Source organism: Schistocerca piceifrons, chromosome 3 (assembly GCF_021461385.2).
Source record: "Schistocerca piceifrons isolate TAMUIC-IGC-003096 chromosome 3, iqSchPice1.1, whole genome shotgun sequence".
In the NCBI taxonomy this organism is placed as follows: Eukaryota; Metazoa; Arthropoda; class Insecta; order Orthoptera; family Acrididae; genus Schistocerca; species Schistocerca piceifrons.
In genome coordinates, this window is record NC_060140.1 from 723,223,078 (window position 1) to 723,238,149 (window position 15,072).

General features: G+C 43.3%; 1 protein-coding gene across 1 annotated transcript in view; it reads right to left on the reverse strand.

Annotated features, from left to right (window-relative positions):
* Positions 1-15,072, reverse strand: part of LOC124787690 (putative protein tag-53) — a 295,671-nt gene that overhangs the window by 114,250 nt on the left and 166,349 nt on the right. The window contains exon 16 of the mRNA XM_047254518.1: positions 11,766-11,942. Within this exon, the coding sequence (XP_047110474.1) occupies positions 11,766-11,942 (177 nt within the window). The remainder of the gene's footprint in view (positions 1-11,765; positions 11,943-15,072) is intronic.

Sequence of the window (15,072 nt, forward strand, 5' to 3'; positions counted from 1 at the left end):
TCTTTAGGTCATGTGCTAACTTTCTGTCCTGTTTGTCCAATAGAAAATTTTGAGCGTTTTTCACAGTTAAATATGTAGATTCCTGATTCTGAAAATGACTCTGATTTCTGGGGTATGTGCCTCAAAAATCTTAGGTAGATTGTTAGTGCTCCTGTAGCTAGTGGGTAATTTTGTATTCTTAAAACATGATTTTAGAATAACTGTTATTTACAGTTATGTTTCGATATGACATAGGTCTTTCTCAATTTTTTATTTTTCCAGTGTTAAGTTGATCAGTCTGTGTATCATAGAATGAAAACTTGATGCATCTAACATGTATATGAACATACCAGTAAATGAAATTACTGAAATCATTAAAAACAACCTTTACAAATTTAAGAAAATCACTCAAGCAGAAGCTTGTGAAACAGTAGAGCTTCTAAAATACTTCTCATTGCAGAAAAAAATTTATCTCCAAGAAGATGGGGTAACAATTGGTTCATGCCTAGTCGATACATTGGCTGACATTTTCATTTTCATTAACAATACTGACGAAAATTTTTTAATAAGTTCACGCAAACAGTAAAAAAAAAAAAAAACTTTATTACTATAGATGTGCCAAAGACATTTTAATTCTATCTGATGGCACAACAGAAATGAGTAACGTCCTGTATTCACATTTCAACAGTTCACATCAAAGAATTAATTTCAGAATGGAAACGTAGAAAATAGGAGCATTAACTTTTCGGATTTAAAAATTTCAAACGAGGAATCTGAACACACATTCGATATTTTTCCTAAACCAATGTCAACAGACATAATTATCCACAGTCAATCATGCCATCCAAGAGCACACAAGCTCGTATATTTTCGCTCTATGATACACAGACTGATCAATTTACCTTGGAAAAAGAAAAATTGAGAAAGACTCAGAGCTTCTCCAAATATAACTATAAATAACAGTTATCCTAAAAACTTAGTGGACACATTATTCTAAAGAAAACCATCAAACATTCGATAATCCCATAGATGAAATAAATTTAATTAGAGACATGAACAAACAACAGAAAAATGAAGTTCTTGTATGGGCATATCAAGGTATTGTTTCCAACACAATTATTTGGTGTTTCAAGAGTACAAAATTACACACTAGCTACAAGAGCACTAATAATCTACAAAGACTACTGAGGCACATACCACAGAAATCAGAGCCATTTTCACAATCAGGGCCATTTTTCACAATTAGGAATCTACAAAACTGTGAAGTGTGTGTGTGTGTGTGTTTCTGGAATTTATAGGAACTCAACTTTGAGGTCATAAGCGCCTTTACAGTTATCAAAACAAACTAATGAGGAGATAAACTCAAAAACTTTTGCACACTGATCAAGTGACTGTGTGGTTGCTTTGAGTGCACCTCATATCCACTAAAAGAAATTAGAAAGAAGGAAGGTAGCTATACATCAAATTAAAACAGAAAAAACAAAACACAGAAGAGCTAAAAGAAAGGCACAGGAAAATATGACTGTCTGACCACTTACAAAATACTTGGGCGAGTCAATCACCCTGTTAACAAATTAAAACATCTCCCTAAAATCTTGTTAAAAATTTTGGACAATTCACAAAACTTTAAAACTTGAACCACATTCATTTGAATGTTAGTTAAAATGGAGTGCAGATCCATTGGCAAATCTGCCGCATCCTGCTGGTCGTAAAATAAAACGCAGTCCAATAACATGTGGCGCACAGTGATCTGCACGCGACAAGCACCACACACCAGGATACTCTTGCTGAAGTAAGAATCCATGCATCGTAGGGCTATGGCCCATGCAAAACCAAGTAAGGAGAACCTCGTCCCGTCGATGTGGCTGGAAGGAAGTACGGCCGTGTAGTGGGCATTATGACACGGAGCTTGTTGTCAGCCACTTCCAGCTACTTGTTTTCCCTGCGACACATGACTTTGCGCCCCAACGACAAGGTGACAGCACGCATGGGGATGGCACACTGAAATACCTGAGGATCACAACACGCCTCCTTGGCTGCTGCATCTACCCTTTCATTCCCTGCACCACCAAGTGCCCTGGTACACAGCAGAAGGCTGTCTCTTTCCCCAGTCGTTGTAATGGGAGGCAGGCACCCTGGATTTTCTGGGTTAATTTATCTGCTGGGTATAAACATTGGAGAGAGTGAAGGGCACTCAGGGAATCGAAGCAGATAAAATATTTGGCATTGGAAGAACGTCGCATCTGTTCTGGCGCCTGCAAGACTACATATAATTCTGCATCAGAAACCGTAAATTCTTGAGGCATTCAGATCTTGAGGACACAATCCGGGCAAACAACAGAACAACCAATGGAGTCCCCCTTCTTAGACCCATCCGTAAAGACACTGATATAGTTGTGGTACTCATATAAATGTCACATAATAGGAAATTAAAAACAGAAGTAGAAGTGTGATCTCTCCTGTACTGCACTAAATCTGAAATGACGCTGGGCCTCTGCTGCAGCCACAGCAACAGACAGTTAAAAACTGTATTTGGGGTTGTATTTGCTCCACATCGAGGGACTCCAACACACGCTGCGCGCAGATCCTGAATGGCATTGTGGCTCGTGGATGGTTGGAGAAAAGGCGTTCCAGAGTCGGGTGAGCAACAATATGATATGCAGGTGAAGTCGGAGCTGCAAGGAACTTACGTGCCTGCTGCACCATGAGGAGCTGCTGCTGGATGGTGAGTGGTAGTTCCCCAGCCTCAGCACACAGACTGGATATGGGACTGGTCCTATAAGTACCTGTGAGCCGAATCCCTTCATGGTGGACAGTGAGAATGATCCTCAAATAAGAATGTCTTGCTGATCCATACACTGTCCACTCATAGTCCAGCTGTGAATGCACGAAAGTCCTATAAAAGTGGAGCAGACATGCTCTGTCCACTCCCCAAGATCTGTGGCTAAGGCACTTGGTGATCTCCAGTGCCTTGAGGATTCTGGTTTTCAGGTCTCTCATGTGTAGCAACCCGACAATGTTGAGTCAAAAATGAGGCCCAGGAACCCTACCAAGTCTCTAAAATGTAGGATGGTGTTCCGCATATGCAAGTCAGGCAAATTAAAAAATGATGAGAATGATTAAAGTGAACACACACACACACACACACACACACACACACACACACACACACACACACACACACACACTTATCTGCAGAAAATGGAAAACCTGTTTTGCCACCCATTCCTCTAACCTGTTCAAAGTAAGTTGCAACTGATGGCTCACTGTTGCAGCACTGGAGGAGGAACAGAAAACAGCAAAATTGTCCACAAATAAGGAGTACTGTACAGGACTCCTTACCGTAGACATGATACTGTTTATGGCTGTGGCAAAGATAGTATCACTTAAACCACTGCCCTGAGGGACAGGGTTCTCTGGCTAAAACTGATCTAACAGTGTGTCACCAACTTGGGTCCTAAAAAACCACTGAGACAAGAAACACCATATAAAGATGAGGAGGTGGACACGAAAGCCCCATTGACGCAGTTGTGTGGGAATACAGAATCTCCAAGTAGTATCGTATGCCTTACTGATATCGAAGAATATGGCAATACAGTGATGATTACATAGAAAAGCCTGCTGAATAGCTGCCTCTTGCAGTGTCAAGTTGTTGTCAGTGGACCAAAATCATCAGAATCCACACAGAGAGCAGCTACGGAGTTGCCTGGTCTCTAACAACCAGACCAGATGATGGTTAACCATTCGCTCCTAGGTCTTTCCTACTCGAAGGGTCCAACAGTTATTGCAGTATTGCTTCATTAAGGCGATACTCTGATAACTACTGGGATATGTTCAGTCCTTTCCCAGTTTGAGGAGAGGTATCAGAATTGCCTCTCTCCACGAGATGGGAAAGTCACTTGTCTGCCACATGAGATTAAAGCAGTTGATGAGGATTTTCTTTGATACAGTTGGCAAATCCTGGTCGTGACCAGGTCAGTATTACAAGTCTCAGACAGAACAGACTCCAGCTCCCACATGGAGAAAAAGTAATTGTACGTCTCAGAATTGGTGGATCTGAAATCCAATTTTCCCCTCTCTACAGTCACATGGTAGTGACAAACTGCCCGATCCTGGCTGTCATTGGCAATAGTTTTAGAAAATATTCAGGCAGTGGCTAAGCCGTGTCTCTGGTTGTTGTTTGTAGATGCCTCTGTTTCAGTACTGCTGCTATCTCCTCTAGATAGTTTCCCATGCTTTTGTAGAAGAAGTGGAATGGTTGATGGAGTCCAGGAATGCTTGCCATGACCTTTTCTTACTTTCCCTAATGATGCACCAAGCCTTGGCGCTCGCATCCTGAAACTGCTGTCGGTCGGCATTTAAAATGTCTAAGAGCCACATGCCTGTCCCAGATTGCTGAATGGCACTCATCTATCCACCAAGGTATGATGCCTCCTCAGATGACCGGAGGACTTGGGGATGGATAAGTCAGCAGCATGATGGATCACTCATGTGATGTGGTCCACACATTCTTGGACACTGTTGCAGTGTTCGAATACAGACAGCTGACTGAACAGCGTCCACGTAGCCTTACTGATCATCCATTTTGGTGGCTTCCCTCCGGATTGTGATACATACAATAAGTGAATGCGGAGTGGGAAGTGGTAACTCGAAAGGAGATCATCAATGACTTCTCACTGAAATGAGTCGCTACAGCTGAAGAGCAGAGAGAGACAGACAGACAGAGAGAGAGAGAGAGAGAGAGAGAGAGAGAGAGAGAGAGAGAGAGAGGTCAATGGTTGAGAATGACCCAACTGCCACACAGAAATTACTGGGAGTACCAGTGTTTAATATGCACAACTCTTGGGATATGATGAGGCCTACCAAGAGCAAGTGGAGGTCAAGCCTGATGAGACATGGTGAGCATTGAAGTCTCCCAAGAGGAGAAATGGGTGAGGTAGTTGTTTTAGAAGATCTGTGAGGGCCTCAGAGTCTACTGCATCAGAAGGAGGTAAACATAGCGAGCAATATGTGATCCTCTGACACGTGTGAATTTCTAGTTCAACTGTAACTGCTTGCAGATCAGTATCAGAGGGAGAGCAGAGGAGTGGTGTGCACAATTCAAACACAGGAACACCTCCCTTGGCCCTTTCCCCAGTCGGATCATCTTTGCAATAGATGGTATAGCTCTGTACGATAGGGGTATCAAACGCTTTAAAATACATTTGCTGCAAACGGATACACACTGGGCATTCCTGTGCTAGGAGCTTCTGTTCCTCCACATGAATCCTGAACCCATTAATGTTCCACTGAAGGATGGGAACCATTTATCACAGAGGGGTTGTACTTTCACCCTGTCTTTCCACTTGGGAGGGGAGCCTACGATATGAGGTGGCTGAGCTTTGCGGCAAGATGATTGCCCCAGTCCAACATCAAGTTCCATTTGCTCTGATGAGAAATGAAGAGATATATCAGAGAGGACAAGTTCAACATCATCAGACAGTGGTTTCCTTTCTCTGTTATAGGCTGATGCTTTGGCTTGGATTTTCTGCCCTGAGTGGACTTTGGGGCCACAACCATGGTTGCAGTAACAGCAGCAGCACTGGATGGTGGACCAGGCTGAACCTTCAGATGGGCAGGGAGCTCCACAACAGCAGCAACACAGTCTCGTCTGCAGTCTTGGGTGGAGGTATGGGCTTTGAAATAACTGAGGCAGAACAAGTGCACTGGCAGGCACAGGTACTAATGCTGACACTGGCAACCTCAGCCAGAGACAGCTTGGTTGGCTGATATGGGAGAAGGGACCAAATAACAAGGGGAAGGAAATTGAGCAGCCCTTTCAAAGGAATCAAGGAAGATCCAAAGAAAAGCGGCGCGTTTCGTTACAGGGTTATTTGGTAACCGTGATAGCGTTACAGAGATGTTTAGCAAACTCAAGTGGCAGACTCTGCAAGAGAGGCGCTCTTCATCGCGGTGTAGCTTGCTCGCCAGGTTTCGAGAGGGTGTGTTTCTGGATGAGGTATCGAATATATTGCTTCCCCCTACTTATACCTCCCGAGGAGATCACGAATGTAAAATTAGAGGGATTCGAGTGCGCACGGAGGCTTTCAGACAGTCGTTCTTCCCGTGAACCATACGCGACTGGGACAGAAAAGGGAGGTAATGACAGTGGCACGTAAAGTGCCCTCCGTGTTGTCGGGCGCAACACTCACAAGCTGTGACAAAATGGACAATTTCACCATCAATCCCTGACCAAAATACACGTCTCCTAGCTAATAGTTTAGTAAACAAAGTTCCCTAATGGCACTGATGAAGAGGGCATAGAACCTTGTGCTGTAAAGTGGTGGGAATGACTACTCTGGGTGAGAGGTCTTCTGTGGACAACAGCAAAACACCGTCAAAAACAGAGATCCCCAAAAAGTGCTTCAGCAGTTATAATCATATAGGATGAAGTTTACAGCCAGGCAATTGAAGTCAGTGGGTTATCCAAATATTAATTGAGAGGGTTATACAGGGTGTCCCATTTATCTCGACCACCCTAAATAACTGTTTGTCCAGATGCAAATTACAAAATGTTTCAAGCAAATGTTCATTAGCCATCAGAGGGACATCAATCAGCACGATTGCCTTCATTGTAGCTTTGTTTTTTTACAAAGATTTGAACAGCCGTATGACTTTTTTTTAAATGGCACCCTGTATCTTTTATTTGGTAATTCATTTCCTCTCACAAAGATCTATTCAAAAATGTATCACAGTGTACCATTCACTGAAGCACAACGTTATTAATTACATAACACAACTTTGACTTTGAGCCCGGGATCACAAACTCATCCACTTGCTGGAGTTGTCAAAAACAAATGAAAACCATGTAAAAACATAACACAAAATTGACTTAGACTCTCCTGTACCATTGCCCAGGAGTAGAACATTCAAAGGTGCTCAAAATAGTGACCCTGGACACCAATACACTGGTGCACTTGTTGAATGAAAGGATTATTTACTGCTCCTAGTGTTGCCTGCTGAAGACAACTACGAGCAAGCACAATACGTTCCTGCATGTCCTCTGGAGTTGTTGGAATATCACGATAGATAACGTCTTAAATGCATCCCCAAAGAAAAAAGTCCAGAGGATTTAAATCAGGAGACCTAGCAGGCCAAGTAACTGTTCCTCCTCGACCAATCCATATGGCAGGATACCTTCGGTTCGGAACATGACGTGCACACAAGGCATTGTGTGCTGGACATCCATTGTGTTGATACCACATAAGCATTCTGGTTCTTAGCAGCACTTCATCCAGAAAAGGAGGAAGAATTTGTCTGAGGAAGCATACGCTGTGCCATTTAGACTACCACTGATGAAATAAGGGCCAATAATTGTAGTACCAAGCATCCCACACCAGACGTTAACTCTTTATTGACGCTGATGTTCCACCTCTCTAAGCCATCATGGGTTGTCGTAGGACCAATAATGCGTTCCTTGTATTTAACTGTCCTTCGTTTGAGAAGGAACATTCATCGGTATATAGAACATTGGAGAAGTAGTTCGGGTTCATGAGGATTTGCTGATGTGCCCACTGACAGAACTGTACATGAATCAGGAAATCATTCCCATGCAATTCTTGATGTAGGTGTGCATGGTAAGGATGGATCTGGTGATGTGTAAGAATACGAAGTACACTGGTTTTAGGAATGCTAATCTCGATGACGATTGCATTGTCGTGGGTTGAAACTTCCCGTTTCCTGAAGCGTTGCAAGACAAGAAAACATCCGTCGGGAAGGTGGGTTCTTGTCAGGATATCGCTCCCTGTACAGTTTCGCTGCCTAGGTAGCATTTCGCCTAACTTCAACAACAACAACAACAACAACAAAAGAAACATTATGTCGATGCAGTTTGTAGGAAGGACAGCCTTACTGTATGCCTACTCTACATAACAGTATTTAGAAGAACTAAACTACTGCACTAAATGTACCCGTACGTAAGAAAACAGTATTGCAATTAGGCTGTTCTGCTAACTTACATTCCCCATAGAGGAGTAGCATTTCTACCTTCTCTTCGTTGGTGTACAATCTACTCACACAATTCTTCAACTGATGATGGTTGACAGAGTGACGGGTGTGTATTCTACTTATGTTTATATTTGTCCTCTGTCAACGTCAGCACGTGGATGTGTTCCATTATCCCAAGTAGCTGAACTAAGCGCTGGGAGTGCCAACGTCAATGTTGTGTTATTTAATAAACAACATTGTGTTTCAGTGAATGGTACACTGTGATACATTTTTGAATAGGTCTTTAGGAGAGGAAATGAATTACCAAATAAAAAATACAGGGTGCCATTTAAAAGAGACATACCGCTGTTCATATCTTTGTAAAAAATGAAGCTACAACAAAGACAGTCATGCTGATTGATGTTCCCCTGATGGCTAAAGAACATATGCTTGAAATATTTTGTAATTCGCATCAGCACAAACAGTTATTTAGGCTGGTCAAGATAAATGGGACACCCTATATATAGGAATTGTGTAAAAAAGTGGCATACACACTGAAAGAATCTAGATTTTAACCCTTTCAGTCGCTGAGGTTGATGTGATGGTAAGGAAAAAAACAGTTGGTAAGGAAAAATAGTTGCGCATGGGGTCCAAAGCCTGACAAAGTGGTTTATCGATGCAGCCCTGTTGAACAAACAAAACCACCTGGCAGAGAGCTGGGTTGGCAGCAACAGCAGATGCCATGCAAGAGCTCGTAACTGGGAAACCCTCAACTGTGGCCTGCATTTGATAATCAATATGGAAGCAAAGGAATTCTTCATGATCAAAGTTGCTATCAGCTCTCACACGAAGGCAGGACAAGGTGTCTCCACTGGCATGTCTAAATTCAGGTTGAAAATTGGTTTTGTAATTGTAGCAAGATAAGAACAGTGCGCAGCATTGGAGGTGGTGTGCTGCTTTGTCAGGCAAGGAAGTGTTAGGGTTAAACAAGGAAACCAAGGTCAGTAATGTGGTGAAATTTGGAGCTATACAAAAAAAACATGAAGTTTCTTGAGCTTGGACTATGGCAAGAGCCTTTTTTTCCAACTGAAAGTAATGGTGCTGGGCCAGAGTACGAGATATAGAGGCAAAGGAAAAAGATCATTCAGAGCTGCCAGCATATCAGCATGCTAGGACTGTGTCGAGGCCATACTGTGAGGTGTCAGTCACCAAAACTATGAGCTGGCCTGGAGAGAACTTAGCTAAAAAGAGGGGCTGAGAGTAGTTTGGATTTCAACATTTGAAAAGTACATTCGGAATCTAGGCACCAGCTGAAAGGTCATTCTTGCATGAAATGGCATGCAACAGGTGGCCCAATATGGCTGCCCTAACAGGAATTTATGGTAGTAGGCTATCCTCCCTAGAAATGGCTGAATCTCCTTTGTGGACAAGGGACAAGGCATAGACGTAGCAGTGGAGATGTGGTCTGGTAGTGGGACAACCCCATCCCGCGAGGCCTCGAACCCCAAATAAAATATAGAAGGTTGGAAAAAAAAAAAAAAAAAAAAGGGGAGAGAGAGAGAGAGAGAGAGAGAGAGAGAGAGAGAGAGAGAGAGAGAGATTTCATGAGGTTACACCATACGCCTGCTGACTGTAAGACAGAAAACAAAGTGCACAAATTTTTCACGCAATCGGCTGTGGAGGAACCCATAACAACAATGTCAGCCAGATAATTAATGCAACCCAGGAAAGTCATAGTCAATTGCTCTAAAAATCAGAAAATAGCAGAGGCACTAGCCACACCAAATGGAAGAGCCACATTCAAAACCAGGACTCACTGAGACTCTTCACCCACACAAAGAAAGCTGCAGATACACTTTGAGGAAAGTTCTGGGCACCTGATATTTTCGCCAACAGTTCCTCCTGGCATGGAAGAGGATACGTATCCATAATCGACTGCGCACTGACAATAGTACTAAAGTTGCCATAGAGGCGAACACAATTAGCAAAGATGACCATCCACTAGCCGTAACAGGTTGCACCACCTCTAGAGACTGAAATCGGTCCAATTCTGCTTTTACTTGAACTTTCAGGACTACAAAAACAGAACAACAAAAGTGAGGCCAAGCTGTGGATTTCAAAGAGATATGAGTAGAAAAATTCATAGCACATCCTTTATCTTCTGCAAACAAGGTCAAAAACTCCTCACACAGTGAAACTTCCTGGCAGATTAAAACTGTGTGCCTGACCGAGACTCGAACTCGGGACCTTTGCCTTTCGCGGGCAAGTGCTCTACCAACTGAGCTACCGAAGCACGACTCACGTCCGGTACTCACAGCTTTACTTCTGCCAGTACCTCGTCTCCGCTGCAGAGTGAAAATCTCATTCTCCTCACACAGTGTTTCCAACACAGTACCTGATCAGACTGAAGGTGAACTGTATCGGTGATAGAAAATCCAAATACCTGAAATGCATCCGTCCTAAACAGGTTATCAACACTGGCATCAGCTACCACTAAAAATGTTATGGAGCGAACCACTGGTTTGTAAGAGACAGATGCCACATGTTGTCCCAACAGTGCAATGTTCCATTTGTTGTAAATGAACAGCTTCCGCATGATCGGTGGCAACAGTGGCGAGCCTCAACTCATATAGGTTTAAGAATTTAATAACATCACTGCAGCACCTTTGTCGACCTGTAGCCGGAAAAACAACTTGGGTGAAGCCACAAGTGTTGGAGTCACACAATTTAAGTCTATGATCCTATCCTGAGCAACCTTCGACGAACTACACAAGGAGGTGATGTGGCCTTTCCTCTGGCAAGCATTACAAGTAGGCCAGCGATTAGGGCATACTGAACATATGTGCTGGACAAAACAGAAAGGGCAAGATGGAAATAGAAAACACTGACTCTGGCTGTGGGGCAGTTGCAGTTGCTTGGTTGGGCATTGTTCAGCTCAACAGTGGGCCTGCATGTTTACCATAACCACTGCTGCTTCCTCATGCAATCTATCTGTCATCCTAGTGGGCACATCTTGTGACACTACTGCAACCTTGTCCTACACTTCAATTTGGTCAATCACTGCCCGAGAAACTGAAAGATTGTGCTATTTGCGGGACTTCTGCCAACGACCCCCCCCCCCCCCCCCCCTCCTACACAGAGTAAAGCCTTCTGGCACACTTCCTTGTCTGAAGCTAAACAGATGGTACCCTGTCCATCAATAGAAGCCAAGAATGTGATCAAAGCCAAAGTAAGCTGTTTAATCAGGGCCTGTAGCATGGCGTCCATAATGAATTAACCTGATAAAACCGAACTTAAAGATTGCACATACGGAAATCATTCCAAGCTTGTCACCAGTCATGCAATAACCAAGACATATTGAAGCTGGTCCAAGTAACATAAATATGGCTTCATTTGTGAACTGCTGAACAATAATGGAAATAAGACTCTCATGGATTCCCATGCAACAAGACACAGAATGCTGACTTGAATGGCATCACTGGAAGAACAGAAAAAGAGAGACTGTTAGCATTGCTCTGCATTTATGTACACATGCACTAGTAGCAGACTACATCATGCAGTACCAGTAAACAAATCCAATGATAAACTTGCACAGGAGAAGGAGACAAGGGTTAACATGATAAGTTTTCATCACAGGTGCAAGTTGCTCCTGGATGTCTTAGTTGGTAAGAATGTCACCAAAGAAAGCAATAATCTGTGTTTGACCCTCGGGCTTTAATAAAGCAATGTGAGCATTCTAGGAATGTAAACAGTCAACATTATATCAGTACCCTACACCCCAATAGTAGAGATGCTATCTCTCATTACTATGAGTAACTTACTTGGGCACTGTGTGAAGTACCAGAGGCTGGAAGGGCAAGGGAAGTCTTGTGCTGGTCTCAGATTTCCACCAGGAAGGCACACTCCTAGACCTGTACCTGAACCATCATCACACCATCCACAAGCTGGATCTTCTCGACAATCTGCACATGTGGCGAAGAAGCTGCAAGAAGATTTTCCTGAAATTCAGAAAAAATTAATACATAAACATTTTCTTACCCCAAAATACTTCAGTTCTAAGGGTGTTAGGGATCTATCGGTAAATTTCAATACATTAAATATTTGACTGCTGACACACTGATAAAGCATACACCAGAATCATACCTGCATTCAGTTTTTCACTGGGATGACTAAGTGGTCTGGGAACTGAGGAAGCCAATGAGGTTCTTCAGTGGTTTTGCTGAATATGCAGTAGAGATAGGAAGTTAGCAGAACAGGCATGGGAAAGTGCTACCCTTCAGGCTGAACTAAATAAGACTACATAAGATCTGAACTGTTTAGGAAAGGGGAACAGGGCAGAGGGGTGAAAATGACAACACATAATGGATGGAACAGGCTTAGCACTTCTTCCAGCAGCTTTGTGCTTTGTTGTAAACATGAAAAAAAAAAAAAAAAAAAAAAAAAAAAGCCTGACCTGTTTCTTTAGGTCATGACTGATGTACCTCCAGCAGATGTAAGTGCAGACAAGGCACACCAGACTTCCAGTAAGAAACTGAGAAGTAAGTACGCACGGAAACCAGTAAGTAGTAAGAAAGTTTTGTTTCCAGGTAGTTCTCATACTAGAAGTGTAGGACAGTTGTCACAGGATGAATTAGCACTGAAATAGCAGCTCACTTTATTTATTTATTTTTCCTGGTGCTGGTCTGGATTAGGTAACAAGGGTTTTAACTCTGCACAAATTTCATCAAAGAAAATGGTTTTACTACGCAATAGTGTTGACTGGCATTTCTAGTACCATGTGCAGTGTGTGAGATCTGGTAAACAGTGTGTGTGTGTGTGTGTGTGTGTGTGTGTGTGTGTGTGTGTGTGTGAGGGGGGGGGGGGGGGGGGAGGCAGCGAGGGAAGGAGGGGGAAGGTAGAGGTTAGGATAGAAACAAACATTCAGTTTGAGAAAGAGACTAAACAGCGGAATTCAAATTATTCTCTCCAGATAACATTTCTGTCAGTGTGAAATGCCAGCTATATATATTGTAGCAGAATATTCAGAGGCTGCTAGTCATCAAACCCAGCTGACCTAATCTGCTTCTTTGAACACCGTGTAATCACTAGTAGACAACACACACACACACACACACACACACACACACACACACACACGACTGCAGTCTCTGGCAACTGAAGCCACAGTTGCAAGAGACTGCAGTCATGTGTGTGCGGGTTGCATTTGCGTAAAAAGGTTCAAATGGCTCTGAGCATTATGGGACTTAACTTCTGAGGTCATCAGTCCCCTAGAACTTAGAACTACTTAAACCTAAGGACATCACACACATCCATGCCCGAGGCAAGATTCGAACCTGCGACCATAGCAGTCGCGCAGTTCCAGACTGTCGCACGTAGAACCACTCGGCCACCCCGGCCGGCTGCATTTGTGTGTGTGTGTGTGTGTGTGTGTGTGTGTGTGTGGTTTATTTTTGATAAAGGCCTTGCTGGCAGAAAGCTTATTTGTGGCATGAAACTTCCTGGCAGGTTCAAACTGTGTGCCGGACCAAGACTCCGAATCAGGACCTCTGCCTTTCGCGGGCAAGTGCTCTACCATCTCATTCTTATTTGTTTGTTGTGCCTATTTGCGACTCAGCATCTCCGCTGTATGGTGAGTAGCAACTTTTATTTTCATAATATTGTTAATTCCATCCTGGATTTTCCATTGTTCAATGTAATCACTAGTATAGATTTGTTAAGGGTTACAGGATTTACGTTAGCATCTCACTTCTGTACAGCAGAAATTGAAAAAGGAGGAGTTGCCACATTCATCAGAAATTGTCATATTTATTTTTATTATCTATTTCATTTATGTAAAAGTATGCAACAGGAGTAGAATTTCATAACAAATCCTTTATAATAGTAAGTTTACACTGAGCATCTGCAGAAAATAGAAATCTGTTCATGCATCACCTTGAAGCTCTATTGGTCTACTTAACCATAAAGAAAAATGTAATAGTGGCTGCTGGTGACTTTAATACAGACTTTCTTGGAAATTCTTCTAGTGAGAATTTATTGCAGTTGTTAATATTTGCGTCTAACTTTATCCCTAATGTAAACTTGTCAACTGTGGTAGTTAACTGCTCAAAAACATCTGTGCCCCTACATGACACCAGCTGCATGCACAATGCCAGTGTTGTAGCTTAGCAGGTGGACTATGTTGGGGTTGTGTCAGGTGGGATGGGTGGATGGAGAGGAAGGTGGGAGGAAGGAAGAGGGGGAGAGGGTGGGAGTGGGGGTTGGTGGCTAGTGGCTTGGGGGAAAGCAAACCAGTTTGCCGACTAGGAATGTGGGAGTAAGGGGTGGCTGATGCGTGGCTGGGTGGGCATATGATTCACAGGTGTCCGAGTTTGGGGAGCAGTGCTCATTTAAGGTGATATGTGAATATGAAATGGGAGGTAGTGATGGGATGGAAGAAGGGGAATCTGTGGGGTGAAGGGTGTAGGGACAGTGCATTACCGGAGATTGAGGCCAGGTCATTTATGGGACAGAAGGATGAGTTGCAAGGATAATTACCATTTGTATAGTTCAAAGAAGCTGGCTACAGAGTGAAGGATCCACATGGACTGATTTACGAAGCAGCCACTGAAACTGAGCATGTTATGCTCAGTTGTACATTGTGCCACCAGATGTTCCACTTTGTCCTTGGCAACAGTTTGGCAGTGGCCATTCATTCTGGTGGACAGCTGGTTGGCAGTCATACCACCATAAAAAGCTGTGCAATGTTTGCAGCACAGTTGTTATGTGACATGGCTGCTTTAACAGATGGGTAGGCCTCTGATGGGGTGGGATAAGCTTGTGATGAGTATGAAATGCTGGGTGGTCTTGGCAGGTCTTGCACCTTGGTCTTTGCAGAGATATGATCCCTGTGGCAAGGGGTTGGGAGTGGGAATAATATAGGGATGGACTAGGCTGGGTGGGAAGATGACGACCACTTTAGGAGGGGTGGGAAAGATCTTAGGTAGGATGTCCCTAATTTCAGCCATGATGATAAGACAATCAAAGCCCTTACGAAGGAAGTGGTTCAGTTGTTCCAGTCCAAAGTGATATTAGGTAACAATGAGAGTGCTCCTTTGTAGCTGATTCTTGGGGCTATAGAAGACTTTAGGT